The sequence below is a fragment of the Trachemys scripta genome, chromosome 17 (genome assembly GCF_013100865.1).
Source record: "Trachemys scripta elegans isolate TJP31775 chromosome 17, CAS_Tse_1.0, whole genome shotgun sequence".
NCBI lineage: Eukaryota > Metazoa > Chordata > Testudines > Emydidae > Trachemys > Trachemys scripta.
In genome coordinates, this window is record NC_048314.1 from 13,825,287 (window position 1) to 13,848,113 (window position 22,827).

Consider the following 22,827-nt stretch of genomic DNA (forward strand, 5'->3'; position numbering starts at 1 on the left):
ATGCTGTAGGGTTGTGGGTGGGGCCGTGGACACCAGTACAGTCAGGGGGCACCTAGGGCCATGTGCGGATCTGAGTGAGTAGGTGAAATGATCGCTGATCTGTTTAGGGGTGGGGGAGAGAAGGGAGGGAGCAGGAACCTGTCTGAAAAAATCTTCAAAAACATGGATGGGTCCTTGCACCAGAAAAGGTAGTGAAATATGCTGTGCGGCTAAATTCCATTAAATTATAGCTGAGGTTATGATTGTTGGGGTTAGATGGGAAAAATTGCTGACTAATCAGATAATTAATGTTGTTTCCCCTTTGTTTATATGGTTTCTATGTCAGGTTCTTGTGAAATCTACAGTTGATTAGGTATTGTTAAACTGAAAAGGGAAGTGAAATAACTGGGAAAATCTGTTTGTATTTATAGTGTTAAGCAAATGAGACTTAAAATACATATAGGTGGCTATTAGTCTTAATGTTTAGCTTGGGCTTTGAAAGACCTCTTGGTGAGGGAAGGAAGTCTGTTCTCCACATCTTTCTTGGCAATATGGGCATCAAGAGGTTGACGCTGTTGCTTTTCCAACCTGCTTTGTAGAGAACAGTTCTCAGAATTGGAGGATGTGGGGGGGGGGGAAGGTGTTGCTATAGTAGCTTATAATAAGCAGAGTAGGATGCTGTGTGAACTTCGCATCATGTGTACTCAAAGCAGAGAGCTCAATGACAATAACAAGGTGCCCTGTTGCTGCATCTGCCAACTGTGCTGGGGTCATACTAGTCTTTTGTGGGAGGATGTGATCTAAATGAAGGTCAGGTCAGTAAAACACTAAAAAATATCTGAGGTACCCAGTCACAGTGGAAATCGGGAAGCTTAAGAAATGCAAGAAACTATGGGGTGAAGACTTTGGAGCCGTCATTTTAATTATTTTGTAGGAGCAACCACATTCATGGTCTACACCAGCATTAAAATAACATACCATAGATACATGATTTTACTTTATGTGAATTGGGATCAGGGAATGCATTGTTGGATTATCTTTTAAATAATGTATGTATCTTTCCAAATATGACAAAATACCAGATTAATCATAATGCACAGAATAAAGAAAAATGATTAGGATTAGGGAAGCAACATAGCTAATGCAGACCCTGAAGATAATCCTAGACCTCTAAAAAGGGGCAGCCATATCACTAAGTCAGGCATCAATGTTTGGTGGGGATCAACTTTTCCATTTTTGCAGGATTAATTTTTTTAGCAACCAAAGCATGAATGTTGGAACCATGCTGCCTTGTTACCAAATAAACACCAGGTATCAGGAATATATCAAAGAATGAAACTTAATGGGAAGGGCTCCAATTGAGTGTCAATATCAAATTGATCCTTTGACCTACCTCATACCAGAAATTCTTGATACGGGGCATTCCCAAAACATATAAACTAAAGTAGCACCAAGGGAACTACATATCCAACAGCAGTCCGCATTTGAGGCCCATTACTATTAACCTATTGAGGGGACCAGCATATTTGAAAAAGTGTCTTTTTGTGAATAAGATGTAGTCTCAGGTCTATAGTGGCTTTTTTAACATTAGATATGATTGTATTCCATTGGGTCAGAGAGTTGTGTATCAAATCTCTGTTCTAAGCAACTCTGAAATTATCAATCTTTGGCTGAGCTTTTTGGGCTAGACAGTTGTAAAAGGATACCGTTGGCCAGATAAATCCAGGAAGTTTCCTCCACATAATAAGTTCTGGAGCTCCCAATGCATCCAGCCCAAATACATTTGTAAATAGATCCAATTAAATTATTTCTACCTCTGAAGCAGGGCAAGCAAAATTGTCACTGAAGACCTACAAATGGTTTAAATTTATTGCTGTCAATTAGCTGCATCACAGTTATCATTCCTCTCTCCATCCAATGCCTCCACATCAAGGTTTTCACATCAATTAAGGATAGCACTGCTCCGTAGGACCATTTTACCATGAATGGAAGCAGAACTTTCTAGCCAAGTTTGACCAAGCTTGCTTCACACCCATTATTGTGGGAACTCTAGAGCCATCAAATTTATACAAATTCGATCATACAGTGCCTGAAAAAGGGAGAGAATATACTAATTCTCATTCAGTCTGAATCCAAGTTGGGGTCTGTGCAGTCATATCTGACAGCCACAAAGATGCCTGGTTTAACAAAAAAGAGAAATGTTCAAGGTGGAAAAATTAAATAACTCCAGAGATAGGAGGAGCTCTGATTTGTTTTGAACCAGTCTAGGGTTTCTTACCTGCACCCCAAAGAAATGTTCTGAAAATATTATTGAATTTCTTAAAATAAATTTGAGGTATAGAAATAGGGAGACCCTCTCCGGACATAATCCTTAGATTCTTGAGTATCTTCCCCATTTCCTCCTTCAATCTGATTCCTCACCATCCTGCCTCTTCCAACCCTGGATTGTATGCCTTCTCTTCTTGAGCTGGACATGTTCTGAAGTCCTCAACTCCTTTTCTGCTTTGTCACTGCAGTGATGTGTTGGAGATCAGCTCCTGAAAGCTAAGTCCATCTCCTTGCCTATGGTTCCAACCCCTGCTGCCCACCCGCAAAAAGAGCTAAAAATCTCACTCTGATTTTTGCAAGTGGCGGCAAGCTGCAATCACTGATCCAACCCCCATTTTGGTTGGAGTAATACAAGTATAATCCTCTTTCTAGTTACTCAACTGAAGCAAGTGGATTAGTTACTGAACACTTGTACCTTGAAACAAGGACAGTAAAAAAGAGTGAACTCTTCCAAAGATTTGTCCAGTAGTGGTGTTCAGAGTGGCTTCAAAGTTGGCTGGCTGAAAAGAACCTTAGCAGGCAGAGGAGTTGATACGGTGAGGCAATCCTGTTCCTCCTCTACAAGGGCCTTAACACTTGTAGCTCAGAAATAACTACACTAGTTTCATGGTAAAGAAACCTAGAATATTTAAAATGAAGAGAACAAAGTCCATGCTGCTGCTAACAGGGTCACCTCTTTCCATCAAGTAGACTCAATTAGGTTGTGGGATGCTAGTAAATGTCCCAGATTTTCTTAAACATGTTTGTAGTATCTGCTTTTGCTGTTGTTATATTCTAATAGAGCTTGGAGAGAATCCTCCCTGATAGCTAGCCAAGTTGCCACCTCCTACATTTCTATTTGACACTGATCTTCCCAGCTTTCTTAGAGGGTCTCTTCCTGGATCCGTGTGACCACTTAAGTCACTTAAATACTGACATACCAGATACCCTTTCTCAAGGTCTTGTCAGAGTTAACCTGGGGCCTCTTAGACACTGGTACTTTCTCTGTTGATAAGACTTTGTTTAATTTCAGGGAAGTTGCTCCCATGGCGCTTGGGGAATGCAGTGTTTCTGTGCTCTGTCAGGATCCAGCACATACGGACATCATCCTCTTCCAGCACAGAGAATTGAAGTGCAGATAGCAGAACTCAGCCACAGGGTAAGGCTACAGTCCAGTTCCTAAGTGGGGAGTTGTAATGATGTGAAATTCCTGGTGGTACCAGTTGAATGTTGACTGTCCAAGTGCAGTTTCAAAATACAAGTGCAGAGATAGGTCATGGCTGGCATGAGACCAAATAAAAATGATGTGCGGGTCAGATGGTGATGGAGAGAGTAGTAGTGAGTTGATTACAGGCTTGTTACCCGTTAGGCACTGCTTGAAGATGGAAGGAGTTAGCTGAATGTAGCAATCCAGTTATAACTTGAATGGTGCTCCATTCCATAAGTGTCCACCTCCTAGTTATAGGAACCTGACCTTATCCTCCGATTAATGGAGTGGATGTCTATAGGCAGAAGGGTGTTGAACCACTGTATTACCATACAGGCATCTCTTGGTCCATTCCTGGTAATGCACTCCATGTGGAAGCATGAATTGAGACTGTTGTGGTAATGGCTGCTTTCCACTCTGATGTGAATAGTTCCATGCAGCTTAGCAAGGAAACTCTGTGGCCAGTCAAGGAATGTCAGCTATTAGCTCTGAGAGTCCTTGGCTGTCTAGTTCTCTTCACCCATGAGAGCGAATGCAAAATTCTCTGCATATGCTGATCATGTTCTGAGCTGTTGGAAATACTGTGCATCACCTACAAAATTGCATAGTCCCTAAGTATTTGATGTTTCACTGACCCTAGTTATCAAAATGCATGTTGCTTCTTTCTGAATAGACCATAAATACCATCCTGGCACTCAAAGTCCTTGGCCCTCATCTTGAACTGTTACCGATAATTAATCCTGCTAAAGGCTGAGGTTGTGATAACCATGTTCTGGACTATGGGCTGTCTAAACCCTTCTAACATTCTATTGAGTACTCAGTGTGCTTGATGGACTAAAAATCTGTGAGAGATGATCCCTGCCCAGTAAATTATAGTATAGTTCAGATGAACAAATTACTGGGTGGCCAGCATGTCATCCAATCTCAGAACACTGCACTGCGGAGCTTTCTTCTACTTCAGTGGCTTGTTGGGCTTTATGGCTGGATTTTGTTAAAAGGGGCATTGAATGAAGAGAATTGGTTTGGCACTTGAGGGAGGTGTTCCAAGCATAAATGGTGGACTTGGTAAAGGATACAATGGGACACTGGGAAGGGAGCACTGCAGTATAGGTAGTAAAGTTTATAGAAGTTGTATACAAGTTGTGTGTGTGTGTGTGTGTAATATATATATATATATATATATATATATATATATATATATATATTTTTTTTTTTTTTTTTTTAACACCATGGGGCAGATACAGACCACCAGCTCAGCTAGTACCTTAAAGAAGGGGTACCTGGAGGCAGTGTAGTGAGCCTCTTGACTGCATAACATATCTCCAAATGAGTCAGTTGAGGTGTAGCACAGGCTTAATAGGTACAAACTGTTATCAAGTCAGATTTATGACAGCCTGTCTTTTTGATAGGCTCTGCCTCCTTCCTATAAGCTTTTGGGACATTTTTAAACTATTTGTGTATAGTTTGTATTGTGACTTGGAATCCAATTGAGTTAGCTAGTCTGTGCAACCCTTTTTAGTTCTCGTTGTTGCTATCAAATTGTTTGAGACTAAAGCTACTCCACCATGGCCACCCTGTTGTAAAAATAGCACCTATTCCTTACATACTGAGCATCAGTGTTCACTGCAAAATTAACTTTACACATTGCAGGTAGTGCTAGCTGCTTTTCTTCAAGACCCAGGCTCTGTGCACAGCAAGGCATTGATACTGGCCTTGGCTAGGGTGACCAGACAGCAAGTGTGGAAAAATTGGGACGGGGTGAGGAGTAATAGGAGCCTATATAAGAGAGAGACCCCAAAATCAGGACTGTCCCTATAAAATCGGGACATCTGGTCACCCTAGCCTTGTAAAAGAGCATTTTACCAGTTTTGTCCTCATTGGCTTCTGGGTGATCCATGTGGGGCAGTTCAGAACTCTGATAGCTTCTTGCTAATGAGAACAGGTTTGGTGGTGATCTGAACTTGATGTGTCAATTGCTGGATTTAGAATACTTGAGGAGTCTGTTTTTTCTGGAACACCCATATCCTGAATGCAAGACTTGTAGGACAAATAGGTGATCATATGATTATTCCTCCTTTTTGTTGTTGTTGTGGTGTTGAAAGACTGAGGTTACATATCACAGGAAAGCTGGTGTCTTATTTCTCTTCCTGCTGCTGCTCTCTGTCCAAGCCTGTTGTAGCAGCCTTTCTTGGGTTTACCACTGGTTATCCATCCTGAGTGGATCTCTGGTCATGTTATCAATCAACCAAGAGAGATTTTTGCTGGTTTCCTCTGCTTATAGCTTAAAATCAGCTGCTGCACTCTTGCTTTCCTTCTGATTACATTCCTCTTCTCCACAGTTAAACTATGAGATCTGAATAGTTAATTCAATGACTGCTTGGGGAGATGCCATCTCAAAGTTCGATACTTGACGCTTCCTATTCCAATTTAGTGATCCTATCCTTTACCTAGAAGCTAGTCACAAAATGCCAGTAAGTCCTCTTCATTCAGTTATTCCTAATGGTCAGGAAAAGGAGACTTAAGGGCTGTCTAGGTATATGAACAGCACAAATCATGATTTTGCCTGGTGCATTTGAGGGTGGGTTGACACTACACCAGTCCAAGATTCCCCTGCCTGCTTCTTGGGTGTATGATTTATATGGAAGATAAACCTTGTGAATCTTACTCTGAATTTGTTACATCATTGGGTTTAAACTGAGAGGTTTATATTTAAATTTCTCTGTGGTGCTTGAAAGCCTCAAAGTAATACAGAGATCACATCTCTGCATAAGCACATGTAGTATCTTGATGGAATAAGATGGCTGAAAAATTCCACTGCCCTTGAAGCACTTGTACTTCCCATAGCTAAAAGAAAAGACTAGCTGTGGATAGCCTGCTTCAGTCACTGATTTGTATATTTATAATTCATAAGATCACACAGTCTAGTGCTTGTCTCTTTGGCTTGCATCATTCTAGTAAGTCATCAGAAGTCACCCTGGTTTGTGCAGCTCTGCGTCATGCTGATGTTAGGATTGTTGCTCCAGTGTTTGGACTGCACTGATAACACCAAATTCCCTGGCTCACTTCCTTCCAGGATGGGGTGGAATGCCACTGAAAGGCATAAATCAGGTCACGTGATCAAAGCTCCAATCTGGATTTTCTCTGTTCTCCTGCAGATGTTCTTCCCTGTACTTGTCAGGGCAGGCTTGCTTGTGTGCTGAGTCAACCATGAGTCACATGGAGCAAGAACTTGCTGCTAGTGCTGCCTCTGGAGGGTAGCTGTCCTGCTGAAACACTTAGGCAAATGCTATTTGTAGCCCAGCTCTCTGGGGCTGGATTGGGATTATTCCTCTCCTCCCCAGGAGTCCTACAGGAAATGCAACTCTTCAGTCAGCCCGTTTCCTACCCACCATACCAGCAACTCAGGAATTGCTGAATGTTCCACGCCATCGGTGACTGGCTGCATGAGAATCTACCCATCTGGCTATCAGCAGCTGGACTTCACTTGGAACTCCTACGGAAAAATGCAAACAGTGTGTCAGCAGCCGCTACTTAGTAAGGGCAGTTTATCTCAGTGATTAAGAAATGGTGATTACGTGGCTGCGAAGGTGAATGCTGCATTGTAACCTGGTGGCTTGTGTTGCTGTTGCTAAGGGTGTGTCAATTCCACAGTGTAAAACACAAATCAGAGGGATTAATTTAATCTCATTCTGGGCTCAAATTTGGCACCTGGTGTCCTCCTCAAAGGGAAAACCCAGGATCTTAAAACAGAAGGCTGACTTGCTGCCTTCGAGCTTCACCCTTGAGTTTGAAAATGGAGAATCTGTGTTAATGCTTTACACCAGGGGGTCTCAGACTTTTATACTGGTGACCCCTCTCACATAGCAAGTCTCTGAGTTTGACCTCCCCCCTTATAAATTTAAGGTGATTTTTTTTTAAATATATAGTTAACACCATTATAAATGCTGGAGGCAAAGCAGGGTTTTGGGGGGAGGCTGACAGCTCACAGCCCCCCCCCCCATGTAATAACCTCGTGACCACCTGAAGGGGTCCCGACCCCCAGTTTGAGAACCCCTGCTTTACACTTCCTGGCTGAGGTAACACTAACTCTTTGGAATGGAGTTGCTCTAATTCTAAATGCCCCATTGTAAACCTCTCATTTTAGCTGGAATGAAGGGTGATAAGGCGCCTCCAGAAGAACTTGTGGTGTTGAGGGAATTATCTTATTTTGTCTCAACTGGAAGGCGGGGGAGAGGGGCAGGTGGGTTATTTCTCTCCTGCTGCTTTAAACAGCCTTCACTTTTTAAAGTGCTCCGAGACAGGATGGATTAAGTTACTTAGTTGGTTTCCTCTGCTGCCAGTTTTCAGGCTTCTCCAGCTGGGCTCGCTGCTATCCTTCTTCTAGGAAAGCTTTTCTGAAAGATGGCTGGAAACTTGGAGCTGCTTCCAGCTCTTTTTCCTTTAACTCCGAGGCAACTAAACACGTGGTGGTGGGAAATCTCCAATCCTGCTTCTGGCCTGAGGAGTTTTTTTTGTTTTTGTTTTTTTAAATTGGACTCTGGTGTCTGAACAAACGGGGCTTTGTGCTGCTGTCCTCAAGATTTCGGGGAGGGGAAGAAGCGGTAGGAAGGGAAGAGAAGCTGTGCTCTGCTGATTTCTTGTAACGTGTCTGTGGCTCACCAGCAGGAAGAGCTGTACTCTTAAGAGGAATACGTCCTCTCCCTGCTTCTGAACCAATCTTGTATCCCTGTTTCTCTTCTTGGAGGTAAGTAATCCTATGGGGCAGCTGTTCACTTCTAGTTTCCAGCCCATGTTTTGGGAGGAGGGCACCTTTATATTACGAGTATATTCAAAATGGGCTAAAGATGGAACTGAATTATTGCAAGGGCAGAGAGGGAGATAAGATTGCAGTACAGGCTGGGTTCATGTATTGTTCACTGCATCTTTCAGGGTTAGGACCTGCTCAGATTTAAGGGATCCTGGAACAGACCGCCTCGGAAAGTTAAGGTGACTTATCCAAGGACACCGTGGCTCTCTGGTCTGTAGTCACAGGGAGTGAGACTGGTCAAGTGAAGGGTCAGATAAGGTGTTCAGCAAACTAGTGAGATACGCTGACACATCCAAGGAACACAGTCAGCTTGAATCAAGACTAGCCACGTGCTGCTTTGTAGGGCCTGAGACACCCAGAGTTTCAGATATGCAGTGTGTTGTGGGTTTTTGATTCAGTTTTTGATACTGACTGATTCTACTTTCCATGTGTGGTCGTCATGCCCAGGGCATCCCAGCTCTTGTGCTCCATTATAAAATGCCTTGCTGTGTCACTGGATAAGAGATGGCAATGGCATTTAGTGACACTTGTGTCTGCAGTGATCACTGTGGTATGGCAAACCAGTTGTGAAAATCCATCTTTGCTGTAACTTCTGTCATAGTAGCCTGTGTAAAACTATCCACACAGCTCTGTGAATCTGCTACACCTCTTGTCTGGTACACTGTAAGTTGTTACAATAATCATTTTAAATCTTTTAGTAAATGAAAGGTTCCCTTGTTCCCACAGCTGACTGGTTAGAGAGGTGAGTATGATGGCACAGGACACCACAAAAGACTCCAAAGCAAAAGGTGCTCTTTCCTCTAAATTTGGAGGCTGATGGTGATGTAGGGACCCTAGGAGGGGATGGATTTATGGGGTGAGCTGACATGTGGATCATTAGTCTTGTGTGCTTACACTTGAGTGAGGATGCAGTCTGCAGCCTTTCCCCTACCCTGGTAGAAGCAGAAGAGCTGTGTATCCTGGAAACAATCTGTGAGGTGGCATTGAGTGAGCAATAGCAACATTCAACGTACGGTTGGAGCCTTCAAAGAAATAGTCTGTTCCTTTGGAAAAGGTTACTGGGGGGGACAAGGGGAATGCAGCAGTACTATGAAGAATCAAAACAAGGCAGATTACCCTTGTAGGATTTTTATTTCCCCCTCCAGTGTAGGCTGTTTCCACAGCCTGCCTTGCATATACTCCTTTAGCCAAAAGGTTTCTTTCCTTTATTTCTGATAAGTGAAGGACCAGATGTCTAGTGGGTCCAAACCAGCTGTGAGTATGCAAGCACGGTGAAGACTAATTTGACTTTAAACGTGAATTAAACTCACTTTCTAGAGATCACTGTACTGCTTCCCTTAGCCTCCATCAGCAGAGCTCACAATGGTGTGAGTGCCCCTCTTTCTGGGTTCTCAGACTGAGAAGCTTCTGCAACGGGAGATGTATAGGGAGGGGACACTTGTCTTGCATCAGTAGACTTGCCACTGGTATTTACTTCTCCCCCATCTCTAATGAGACAACTAAAACCTGTCCTTAAATCCTTAATCTCTTCCCAGGCCGAGGCTGTCAGGGCTCTGTCACATGGATTCTGGAGTGGCCTGGAGCATTCACATCCACAGTCTTTTTAAGTGCATGAGATGAGAGGCTATTCAGTGCCATTAACACTCAGACCCCCTCTAGCTATATCCTGAATGCCCCACTTTCCCTCTCTGGGCAGATGCCAGTCTGAGTGGACCCAACTGCTGGATCCCATCTGCTTCTAAACCCCCTGGGTTTGGATAATGACTAGTCACTGGTCCTAGCTCTGGGTCTCTTAGGCACACTCCTAGGTGAAATCCCCATTTCGTCTGACACCCTTCTTGGGCAGTGGCACCCCACAGTCCAGTTACCCTAGACCAAAGGTGGTTAACCTGAGCCTGAGAAGGAGCCAGAATTTACCAACGTATATTGCCAAAGAACCACAGTAATAAGTCAGCAGCTCCCCTGCCCCTTTCCCAGCGCCTCCCACCCACCGATTAGCACCTCTCCCCCCCTCCCACCTCCCAATCAGCTGTTTCCTGGCCTGCAAGGAGTCTGGGGGGAGGGGGAAGGAGCGAGGGCACTGCAGCCTCAGGGAAGTGGGCAGGAAGGGGTGGAATGGGGGTAGGGCCAGTGGCAGAGCCAGGGGTTGAGCAGTGAGCACCCCCCCGGCACATTGGAAAGTTGGCGCCTGTAGCTCCAGCCCCGGAGTCAGTGCCTATACAAGGAGCTGCATATTAACTTCTAAAGAGCCGCATGTGGCTCCAGAGCCACAGGTTGGCCACCCCTGCCTTAGACCCTGAAACCAGTGCTCCAGCTCTCCTGAGCCCCAGTTGCTTAGACAAATTCCCATAGAGTTCCCACTGGCTCTGGGAGCTCTGGTTTCTCAGTTAACCCCTTTAGGGACAATGTGGCAGGAAATCCCAGAACACTGGCTTAGCAAAGGGATTACTTCTAACAGCATGCCATAGAGCTACAAATATCTGGAAAATAAGTCCTGAATGCAGCCCCTAGGTCTGATCTCATCCCTCCCTTGAGTCCTGAGCTTGATCAGCATCCTTAGGTTAGGCAGCTCTTCCTGGCTTCCCTCTCCTCCAACCCTGTTTGGACACGAGGCAGTGAACTGACTTGGCTTAGAAAAGCACCCCCGTTTTAAAACTGTCCCTTTTTTGCCCATATGCTTCTAATTCCAGATGTTGGGAATGGGACAGTGGGACACAGCAGATACTGGCTGCTATAAAATGACCTTAATTCCACTGCTTTGTCTAGCACCTGTGGAACCTGCCCTGCCTCCGAGGGGAATGAGTGTTGGATGAGGAGAGTGTGACTTCTAGTCTTCAGTTATCCTGCATCATTATAAACAAACTAGGGAAATTCAACCTAGATGGAGCTACTATAAGGTGGGTGCATAACTGGTTGGAAAACTATTCCCAGAGTAGTTACCAGTGGTTCACAGTCAAACTGGAAGGGCATATTGAGTGGGGTCCCACAGGGATCAGTTCTGGGTCTGGTTCTGTTCAATATCTTAATCAGTGATTTAGATAATGGCATAGAGAGTACACTTATAAAGCATATGCTTTGGAGGATAGGATTAAAATTCAGAATGATCTGGAGAAATGGTCTGAAGTAAATAGGATGAAATTCAATAAGGACAAATGCAAAGTGCTCCACTTAAATGGAACAATCAGTTGCACACATGCAAAATGGGAAATGACTGCGAAGGAACGAGGACTGCGGAAAGAGGTCTGGGGGTCATAGTGGACCACAAGCTAAATGAGTCAACAGTGTAACACTGTTGCCAAAAAAAAAAAAAAAAGCAAACATCATTCTGGGATGTATTAGTAGGAGTGTTGTAAGCAAGACATGAGAAGTCATTCTTCCACTCTACTCCATGCTGATTAGGTCTCAACTGGAGTATTGTGTCTAGTTCTGGGTGCCACATTTCAGGAAAGATGTGGACAAATTGGAGAGAGTCCAGAGAAGAGCAACAAAAATGATGAAAGGTCTAGAAAACGTGATGTATGAGGGAAGATTGAAAAAACTGGGTTTGTTTAGTCTGGAGAAGGGAAGACTGAGAGGGGACATAAGTTTTAAAGTACATAAAAGGTTGTTACAAGGAGAAGGAAGAAAAATTGTTCTTAACCTCTGAGGATAGGACAAGAAGCAATGGGCTTAAATTGCAGCGAGGGTGGTTTAGGTTGGACATTAGGAAAAACTTCCTAACTGTCAGGGTGGTTAAGTATTGGAATAAATTGCCTAGGGAGGTTGTGGAATCTCCATCATTGGAGATTTTTAAGAGCAGGTTAGACACATCTGTCAAGAATGGTCTAGATAATACTTAGTCCTCCCATGAGTGCAGAGGACTGGACTAGATGACCTCTCGAGGTCCTCTCCAGTCCTATGATTATTACTAGAAGACAGAATATTTCCTGCCTCCACCTTATTAGGATTTCCTTGTTGACAAAGTATAAATAGACCATAACCTGAGCCAAACTCAACAGACTTTCAATCAAATAATTCCTTAGCCCATCAGGAATTGCAGGATATAAATGGAGATTTTCTACCCCATGCAGCTGGCAGAGGTAGTTATTACAGTAAGCCTGTCATGCTTTTTTCTCGTGGATTCAGTGTCTCTCTTCCTCCTCCCCCTACCCCCCAAAAGCAGGCCAGAGTGACGACTCTGGTATGGCTGGCTTGCTGTTGTAAGAGATGATAAAATTCCTGTCTTGGTGACATTAGCTGAGTCTGACAGTTCCAGCCTGACAGGGTCTGGAATCCCGGAACCAAATCCTAGCCTTAAGAGCTGGATCACAAATTCCTGAGATGAGCTCTTCCCCTTCTGTCTTTCTTAAAAATCTACTAAATGGAAGTACCAGGCAGTTAACACTTCCTGCTCCACATGGTGAACTCTACCCTGTAACTGGACATTCTGGGGATGAAAATCTTCAGGGGCTGGGAGATAGGGTGACCAGATCTCCTGATTTTAGAGGGACAGTCCAGATATGTGGGTCTTTGTCTTATATAGGCGCTTATTACTCCCCCACTCCTGTCCTGATTTTTCACACTTGCTGTCTGGTCACCCTACTGTGGGGGCTGACCAATAGCTTTATTACTTCTCCTTTGGACTGTAAGGAGTTATTGAGACAGGGTGCAACTCCTTCTTAACACAAATTAATAACATCTGAGTTTTAATTACATATGACTGCAGGGAAGAGGGGAAAATGAAATAGGATCCTACACTGCACTCTAACAGAAACATGAATGAATTACAATCTTTGCTTTTAACCCCTTTTGCTACTAGCGCTAAGCATGAATGATTGCAGATCAACACGATGCAATCTCTGAACGCTGTCTGCTAGGGAAGTATTGGGAGGATATTGTACTACTTAGCAGATCATTTTTAGAAACTCATGGGAAGGCTGGAAGCCTGGGGTGAAGCTTGAATGGTAGTGGTGGGGAACTGACCTTATAAAATCTCTTCTGTTATATGAATCACCCAGAAATGAAGCAGTGGTTTCCCACAAGTGTAGGCGGGTTTAGGAAGCCCAGCCCTGTTAGAGCTAGCTACATTCCTGCAGATGTGTGCGGCTAATATAGGTTTTCTCCTTTCTCCCAGATGTTTTAGTCTTATCTCAGCCATTTGAGCACAGAACTCCTCTTCCTTTGTGTGAGGCATCAGTGGGATTAGGGCTGAGGGGACTCTCCATGTGAGTTCTATTCTGTTCCCTGGGATCAGGATGAGGGAGAGGGGTCTATGTGAAACCTCTTGTCTTTTCATCCCCTGGGAGTGCAGCCTGCCATTAAGTTTTGGCTCATCACTATGGAATTTTTTCACAATCTTTTCCAGCCTACTGCAGCAGGAATCCTAAAGCAGAAAGTAAGTATCCTGCTCTGATGTTTATGGGGTGGGGATGGAGAAATAGATTACTTGGATGGATGAGGTAAACTGAGTTGTTAGTGCTCTACTAGCACTCCCCTAGCACCTGTGATAAAGACCCTCTGAGAAAATATTCTTCTCTTAAAGGTGCCTTCACTGGGGGAAGGAATGAAGGGGCTGGGTCCCTGCCTCCCACATCTCTTTACTATTTAGTTGCTTCCCTCAAAGTGGCTGAAAGATTGGTGCTTTGTCACTCCTGATCTTCGCTTGTTCCCAGCTATTTTGTGGCTGTACCACTGCTTTCCCCTTACACCTAGAACTGAGCCTGATGCTAGGAGCCCAATGAAAGCTCCTGAGTGACAGACAAGGAGGCATTATAGTAAGTTCCATATTTCCCTGGCTGGTCCCACAGGGGTGTGTGTGTTTTACAGGCTTAAAACTCAATCAAAAAACCTCTACTTCACTGAACTACAGTGTAAGCTGTGTACTAATGTCTCTGCTTCCCAGAACTTGTGTTCCCTTGTGATGCTTAAACCCCTGTCGAGATGTATGCTGTCAGGTAGGAGTGGCTGACTGGAGAACTTAATTTAATTCTCTGTTAATCCTCCTCTCTTCCTCACCTTATCAAGATAATGGCAGTACAAGAAAATGTAGAGAACATATATGTTGGAATCTTGTAACTGCATCCCACACGGAACAAATAACTCAGTCCTCTTGCAGGGGTTTAGTGCATAGAAAAGAGCAAAGTCCTGCTAACTGGAGGGGAAAGGCATGATATCCAGCCTTTCCCACTGTCCCTATTTTCTCTCTCCTCAGTTTTTCTCAAAGATGATAGTGAACTTCCTTAGTGAGGCAACACTGGCAAATAGTTCTCTATTTTCCATGCAGTTTCAGACAACACACCTTTCCAAGCTTGTGGGACAGCAGCAATAATGCAGAATTGATTTTTCTAATTTTTCAGCATGTTTGTGCACTTAGAACGAGTAGCTGCCTGCTTTGTGTGAACATAATGCTTCTGAAAGGTGGCAGGCTCACCATACTAGAAACTGAATTTCTTAGCCATGGAATTGGTGCAATAGTAGGGCAAGCCTCTACATGCCAGCCTATCAACATAGCTAAACACGGTACTGGTGACTATCTCTAGAGGTGAGAGTCCTTGGTCCCTCAGACTGTTAATTAAGGATGCAGTTGTGGTGGCTTGTGATGGATGCCAATTTGTCAGGAATTAAGACCACATACTAACTTCACACAAACCTCTAAGCAGCTAACTGCTTTTGCTCATTATGGAACTTCATTTATTTATCTCAAAATTGGACTTGAAATTGTGTGGGGTTTTTTTGACTGGGCCAGCAGATACCTTCTTTATATAATCTGACCTCCCTGCTTTCCTTGTCTTCACTTAAAAACAAACAAACTGTTCTCTTCCAGTAACATCTGCCTGTGGCTTCCTTTTAGGTGAACCATGATTCCTGTCACTGAACTGCGCTATTTTGCTGATACCCAGCCAGCATACCGCATCCTGAAACCATGGTGGGATGTCTTCACGGACTACATTTCCATAGTCATGCTGATGATTGCAGTGTTTGGAGGGACACTTCAGGTCACCCAGGACAAAATGATCTGCTTGCCCTGCAAATGGGTTACCAAAGACTCCTGCAATGACTCTTTCAGAGGTTGGACAGCTGCAACTCCAGACCCCACTTACTATAACTCTAGTCTTGTCCCATCTCAGGACACTGGGCCTACAGGGATCCGATATGACCTAGACCGGCACCAGTATAACTATGTGGATGCAGTGTGCTATGAGAATCGCCTTCACTGGTTTGCCAAGTATTTCCCTTACCTGGTGCTGCTACACACACTGATCTTCTTGGCTTGCAGCAATTTCTGGTTCAAATTCCCAAGGACCAGCTCCAAGCTGGAGCATTTTGTGTCTATTCTGCTGAAGTGTTTTGACTCTCCGTGGACAACAAGAGCACTGTCTGAGACAGTGGTGGAGGAGAGTGATCCCAAGCCTGCCTTTGGAAAGATGAATGGCTCCATGGAGAAGAAATCTTCCACGATCAGTGAGGATGTGGAAGCCACTGTTCCCATGCTACAGAGAACAAAGTCGCGGATTGAGCAAGGGATTGTCGATCGCTCTGAGACGGGCGTCTTGGACAAGAAAGAAGGGGAACAGGCCAAAGCGCTTTTTGAGAAAGTTAAAAAGTTCCGCACGCACGTGGAGGAGGGAGACATAGTCTATCGCCTCTACATGAGACAAACCATCATCAAGGTGATCAAATTCATCTTGATCATCTGCTACACTGTCTACTATGTCAACAACATCAGGTTTGACATTGACTGCAAGGTGGACATCGAGAGCCTGACAGGTTATCGCATGTACCGCTGTGCTCACCCTCTTGCCACCCTCTTCAAAATCCTAGCCTCTTTCTACATTAGCCTGGTGATCTTCTATGGACTGATCTGCATGTACACTCTCTGGTGGATGCTGAGGCGATCCCTCAAGAAATACTCCTTTGAGTCCATCCGGGAGGAGAGCAGCTATAGTGACATCCCTGATGTCAAGAACGACTTTGCTTTCATGCTGCACCTGATCGACCAGTACGACCCCCTCTACTCCAAGCGATTCGCTGTCTTTCTATCTGAAGTGAGTGAGAACAAACTGCGGCAGCTGAACCTCAACAATGAGTGGACCTTGGAGAAGCTGCGGCAGAGGATCACCAAGAACTCCCAGGACAAGCTGGAGCTGCATCTCTTCATGCTGAGTGGCATCCCCGACACAGTCTTTGACCTTATCGAGTTGGAGGTGTTGAAGCTGGAGCTTATCCCCGATGTTACTATCCCACCAAGCATTGCCCAGCTCACCAGCCTTAAGGAGCTGTGGCTCTACCACACGGCTGCTAAGATTGAGGCCCCAGCCCTTGCCTTCTTGAGGGAGAACCTGAAATCTCTGCACATTAAGTTCACAGACATCAAGGAAATCCCTCTGTGGATTTATAGCCTAAAGACCTTGGAGGAGCTCCACTTGACAGGGAACCTGAGTGCAGAGAACAACCGTTACATTGTGATCGATGGACTGAGGGAACTGAAGCGGCTCAAGGTACTTCGGCTGAAGAGCAACCTTACCAAGCTGCCGCAGGTGGTGACGGACGTTGGTGTGCACCTCCAGAAGCTCTCCATCAACAACGAGGGTACCAAGCTCATTGTCCTCAACAGCCTTAAGAAGATGGTCAATCTGACAGAGCTGGAGCTGATCCGCTGCGACCTGGAACGCATCCCACACTCTATCTTCAGCCTCCACAATCTCCAAGAGATTGACCTGAAGGACAATAACCTCAAGACCATTGAGGAGATCATCAGCTTCCAGCACCTACACCGTCTCACTTGCCTTAAGCTGTGGTACAATCACATAGCCTACATCCCCATGCAGATCGGCAACCTCACCAACTTGGAGCGCCTTTACCTTAACCGCAACAAGATAGAGAAGATACCCACCCAGCTTTTCTATTGCCGGAAGCTGCGGTACTTGGATCTCAGCCACAATAACTTGACTTCTATACCGGCAGACATTGGGCTACTGCAGAACCTGCAGAACCTAGCTGTGACGGCCAACAGGGTAAGTGAGGAGGGAGTGTGGCGGAGATGCATGGATTGGATAAAGCTGCATTCTAAGATTCCTGCTGCCTGCTATGAAGTGTATTAGAAGCATTTAACTGCTACAGTGGGGTGTGCAATATCTTGGCACTACCATTTATACTTAACTTTGTTCCTTGTCTGTACAACTTTCTTAGGATGAAACTTTGCAAAAACAAATCCAAATCTTCAATTAAATTCTTTTTGGCTAATGGGTAGATTGCAAACATAGCTGTTTTGGCTGCTCTTCAGTAGTTTCTTAGAGTAGAGAACTGAGAAATTACACTTAAGAATGCAGCGCTATATACTTAAACCATTTGCAATATAAACTGAGGCCATTAGCCACCCATGTGTGTCTGCATAAGACTGCTGTCAGGGTGTACACGATGCTTTCCAGAACACATTGAGACAGGACCTGGCTTGAAGAGTTCACAATCTAATATCAAATACTTCCTCCATGAGAAGCTTGCGAAGGAGATCCGCATATAGGAGGCTTTATGAAAAGTGGCTTGTCACACAGCACTGGGCTACCTAGTGCCCAGGAAGTGACTGTTGCTAGCATAGGGGGCAATATGAATCCAGGTGAAAAGCTGAGTGGGAGGACAATGCAAAAGGAACAATTAATGTGAAAGAGCAGCATAGGAAACAAGGGGATGTGGGATGTAACTAGCTGCCTATCTTTTGCAGAAGAAAATAGGCAAAGGTGGAGCTGTGCAGAGGTTTAAAGGTGTGGTATGCTACAAAGACCTTGATCCACTTCTTATGTAATTCTCCAATATTAATCCCATAGGAATGTCCTAGAAATGTAGGTAACTGTTACTCATTAGTTGCTCACTGGGCAGGTAACAGCATTTTGGAAACTGGTATCTACATGATCTAAAAAAAACAGCAGTAGACATGCAGCAGTTTCTTTGTAAATTACAAACCCAGTAGATGCTGTTTTATACATGTTGGATTATGGCTGCTCCTGTCCATGCAGCACGCTGTCTAGAACCACCTGCTGACAAGTAGTCGGACTCTGAAGGAGTCTTTCTAGTGTCTTGTACAATTAGAGACACTTATTCTGTGAGGCCTTTTCTCTAACTACCACTTTAAAAGACCTTTTGTGAGTAGTACCAGAAGCAAACTTGGAGCTGAAATATCTGGGTTGGTGCACTGTCCTTAACCTATATAGTGAGCTAAATCAGGCAGGTCTACACTACAAACTTACAACAGTATAACTACATTGCTCAGGGGCATGGGGTCGGGGCAAGGGGCAAGCCCCCGTATCCCAGCGGGGTGAACCCCTGCACCCTGGAAGGAGCACCCGGCAGAGCAGGGGGTGGTGGTGGTGGTGCACACACTTTTACAGGAGCCCCTGGCCAGAGCATCTATGTGCCCTGCCCCCCTCGCAAGGCCAGCGGGAGAGGCAGTCATCACTCCTACTCCTCCGCCATCGCCCACCTACCTACGCCACTGCTGTACCAGCAGGTCCCCGGTATGTGTCGTTTCGGTATCCGTCACCCTTTTCAAGAACACAACCCCAATGTATACCTGGGACCCGCTATCTACACCAGGGCTTAGGTCAGTATATGATGATGGTGGGGGCTTTTCCTGTCAACATAGTTAATCCACCTCCGCAAGAGGCGGTAGCTATGCTGACAAGAGAAGCTCTCTCATCAGCATAGTAGCATCTTCACTGAAGCGCTACAGTGGCACTGCAGCATTTTAAGATTTGACCTGCCCTTGGGCCTTTAACGTGACTAATCACTGACTGATACAAGTGCACATGTACCTTCAGACTACAGCAAATGTAATGTCCTCTTCACATGTAAATCAGGCTCTAGTTTAACACAGTTGCAGTTTTTCTTTGTAATTTACAAGCAGAGAAGGTATTGCAATATGGGATCAGGAAGTTACTTTTGTCCTAATGAGCTTCCACTTAATTGCTTAGGAGCAGCAAAACTTGGAAGAGATGACCCGATTGTGACATGCTGCCTGATGTTGCTATGACATACTTTCACTTCAATAACTCCTCCCAGTGGATTGTCCTGCAGTTCTGAACCTGGGTTACATAAAATACTGTAAATTGCTTATAAAGTATGTTGAACTAAAGGCTGCATTTGGCCTATTTATATTTCAAGATCCACTGATGCCTCATAGAAACTAAAAATACTCCGGTTAGAATTCTACTTGTTTCTTTCTGTCCACAAAACCCAGGAGGCTTTGTTGCTAGAGACATGAGAACAAAATATTTTGCTGCTTTAAAAGTCCATCTGATTACTTATTCCCACCGGAAGTCTCAAAGAAGTCTGGTAACATAATTGCACAAAGAGCAACCAGCCATGACAAGGGATTATGAATTCAGGTGGAAATATGCAGCAAAATCCTGCCTCTTATAAGGATACCCATATTTTTCAGCCTGCAATAAGGCCCCTAATGCTTTAGATACATCTTGACAAGTCAATACTGTCTAATTGCTGCCTTTTATAGGGAAAACTCTGGAGGCAAAACAACTTAACAATTGTATTATAAATTGTCAAGGAGGCTTCTAAAATTCTAACCAGCTTTTGGTTGTTTTTCAGTGGCCACCTTGCTTCTAAAAGTGAAATGGCAGCCCAGGAGCCAGAGAAGTGGTGCCGATTCTGCATTAACTTTGATCTATAACCTTCAGAAAACTTAAGCTAAACCACTAGTGTTTAAGAAGCCATTCTGTCTGTTAAACCACCCTTAACACCAGATTAAGCTGTGGCTAACCTACCATCCCTGGCATTGGGGAAGGCGTCTGGCATTGTATAGCCAGTCACATTTCAGCAATAGGTTTAAAACTAAAATCATTTTCCTCGGTGAGTAGGAGGAGGCTTCAATGTAGCATCCGTCATCTGGCACTTGCTGGATGCTGCACTAAGCAAAGTGAAGGAAGCTTTTAAGGCTCTATTTTAAAGTGCAGAACTATACAGGTTTTGAACAATTGCCAAAAAAAAGGGTACTGTTCAACAGTCCAGGTTACACAGGGTTAAGACAAGCTGTGCATCCTCCATAAGCTGTGGGTGGAGTTTCTCTTCTGGATGAAAAGAAGCTTGAGGCAGCTCTGTTTTTGCAATAAAATGTGGAACCACCCATCTTGTTCTTCCAAAGACACTAATGCACCATGAAGGCTAGAAGCAGTATTCTCTTTCCTGCCTAGCCCTCTATCTCCTGGAGATCCAGTGAAACAGCTAATCAGCTCTTGTTCCCTGCAGAGATGTAGGCAAGGCCACAATTACCCTTGGGCTCAGGAAGCCTGGTTATTTACGGTCAGCAGCAGAAAAGGCAAGTGCTGATAGAATTCTTAGTCAGGAAATGCCAGTCTATCTCAAAGCTCCCCTGCTAGCCCAGCAGCCCTAGTAACTAGCTACGTCTGGAGCTGGCTAGTACAACCCAGTCTTTCTGGGAAACAGGCCCTGTTGTAACACACAACTTTCTTCTTTGATAAAGTCCACTCCTGTCACTTGAAAACAAGTGATTGGTCTTTTAGTTATAGGACTACCAGGCTGAATTTTGCAGCTTGTTCAGAACGATGGTTCCAAATAATGATGGCTGAATAAAGCTGCTGTTTGTTGCTGTTGCCGTTCCACTGGCTCTAACAACAGCCAAGTTCTGAATAAGCTAAAGACTCTCTGTAGCCAATGGCTGCTCCAGGCAGATCTTGTGGGCATAATTAAAGTTAAAAGAGTGCAATTGTGTTTTAAACAAAGGATAGGCTGAGACTTTCACTGAGTTAAGGAGAAGGTCATGAAGTGATGCCTGAATCTATTGAACCCAACCCTATAAGCTTTTATATTTGCCAGCCGTGCCTTCTTCCAGCAATACAAAAAATAAATAAATTAAATAAAAATTTCAACTATAGTGTTGTTGTCGGACTATGATACCATGACAGTCTGATTGGACTAGTAATCGCCCTGTCTGACACTTGGCTATTGGTGCATAGGTGGGGGGAGCCAATGGTGCTGGGTATTTAATTTCTCTTGTTGCATTTTGACACTGTCAAAAAGTTGAGTAGCGTGGTAGTGCCTAGAAGGTCCCTGATCAGGGCCCCATTGTGTTCAGTGCTGCCCGTGCGCACAATGAAAGGATCGTGCCTGCCCAAAGAGCTTACGTTCTAAGTAAAATGAAGGAATAGGGGGATACAACAGATTGGGAAGCACAAAAATCTAGCATTCGAATAGACACTAGAACATGTATACGACTGGAAACCCTAATGCATGGCTTCTGCCCTCCTTCCCCAGCACACTGTGGATCAAAGATGGCCTGTACTGGTCAAGATCAAATATTACACTGAATTCCCCTCATTCATTTCTTTTAATGGCTCGATATCCACTTAAATGCTCACAAACCACTAGCCTGCTGTTCTCATTAGTAAATCACTCCTAGGAACACAACTCACCATTTCAGATTCTGCCCCCATTCCTTTTAATCAAGTTCCTCACTTCCATCCAGGGACAATACTTGATGCTTCAGAGAAAGACAAAAATGCTGTCTCCTTGTTTCTGCCAGGCTTTTAAGGGGAGGAGATGTTTGTTTGCATGCCATCCTCAGGATTAGAGCAGGGCAGCTCAAGGAAGAAGCAGAATGTTGCCTTCCATAATAGCAGTGGGATCGGAGTACTAATGCTTCCATGCCCTGAGGGAGCAGATGTTTGTAGGAGAAGCTCACTGGCCACCTGAATTATTGTTTGGACCTATGTGCTACACAGAAGAATAAGACCTGGTCTCTGCTTCAGTTACAATGCAACTGATCTCTATTCTTGCAGGGTAGGTGCTACAATGAGAGAGAGGCTAGGAGGAGGACCCTAGCAATGTGTGTCCATATAGTATACTTGGTGCCTTTTTGCTGGTCTCTGATCCTGCAGATAGAAAATGAGTGGTGGGGAGGGAGCCCCCCATGTATTACACCCATGTTATTTGGACAGTTGTAAGGCAGGGCTCCCCTGGGTTACTGCAGGCTGTTTACTTTGGAGCAGCTAGGAAGAGAATAGGTCATTTACATTTCCTTCTGTAGAGGAAAGAACTGGCAGGCTCAAACTCTACCTCAGATGTTTCAAGGTGAAAGTTGGGTCAGTCTTACGGAACTGACAGAGCTGTGCCAATTAAGAAGTTCTGGTGGCAGGGAAGGGGGAAAGCTGGGAGAGCAAGAGTCCTCCATTTGAGAGAGAGAAATACATTGGTCTCTAATTCTGTAGGAGAACTACAGAGGGATGAGCTGTTCAAATACTTGGCATGATCAGTAATTGCAGTAGTTAGGGGTACCGTGGAAAGCACTGAGATGTGGCTGCGAAACTGGATTATAACCAGGGTATGGAGGGATGTGTGTGCTGCAGATCAGAACTGAACCATGTAGGGAATAGCCTGACTTGTGTTGGGAATAGTGTTTTTTTTTGTGTTTTATTTATTTTTTTGGCAGGTGGCTAATCACTGAACTTTAAAAATGGAACCTCTGTCATTTTACTTTTATTATTCTAGCACCCTGTGGCCCTGGTCAGGATCAGAGCCTTACGGG

General features: G+C 44.5%; 1 protein-coding gene across 7 annotated transcripts in view; it reads left to right on the plus strand.

Moving 5' to 3' along the window:
* Positions 1 to 22,827, plus strand: part of LRRC8A (leucine rich repeat containing 8 VRAC subunit A) — a 34,961-nt gene that overhangs the window by 632 nt on the left and 11,502 nt on the right. For 2 of the 7 annotated variants that reach the window (XR_004648461.1, XM_034793452.1), the window contains exons 2-3: positions 3,320 to 3,445; positions 15,130 to 17,293. Coding sequence is in view for 6 of the 7 variants with exons in the window: in XM_034793452.1 (XP_034649343.1) it covers positions 15,137 to 17,293 (2,157 nt within the window). In the remaining variant the exon portion in view is untranslated. Of the gene's footprint in view, positions 189 to 3,319; positions 3,446 to 7,527; positions 8,238 to 8,323; positions 9,555 to 11,066; positions 11,198 to 12,914; positions 13,675 to 15,129; positions 17,294 to 22,827 lie in introns of those variants that run through there. The other 5 variants (XM_034793449.1, XM_034793451.1, XM_034793453.1 and 2 more) reach the window with 5 other exon arrangements.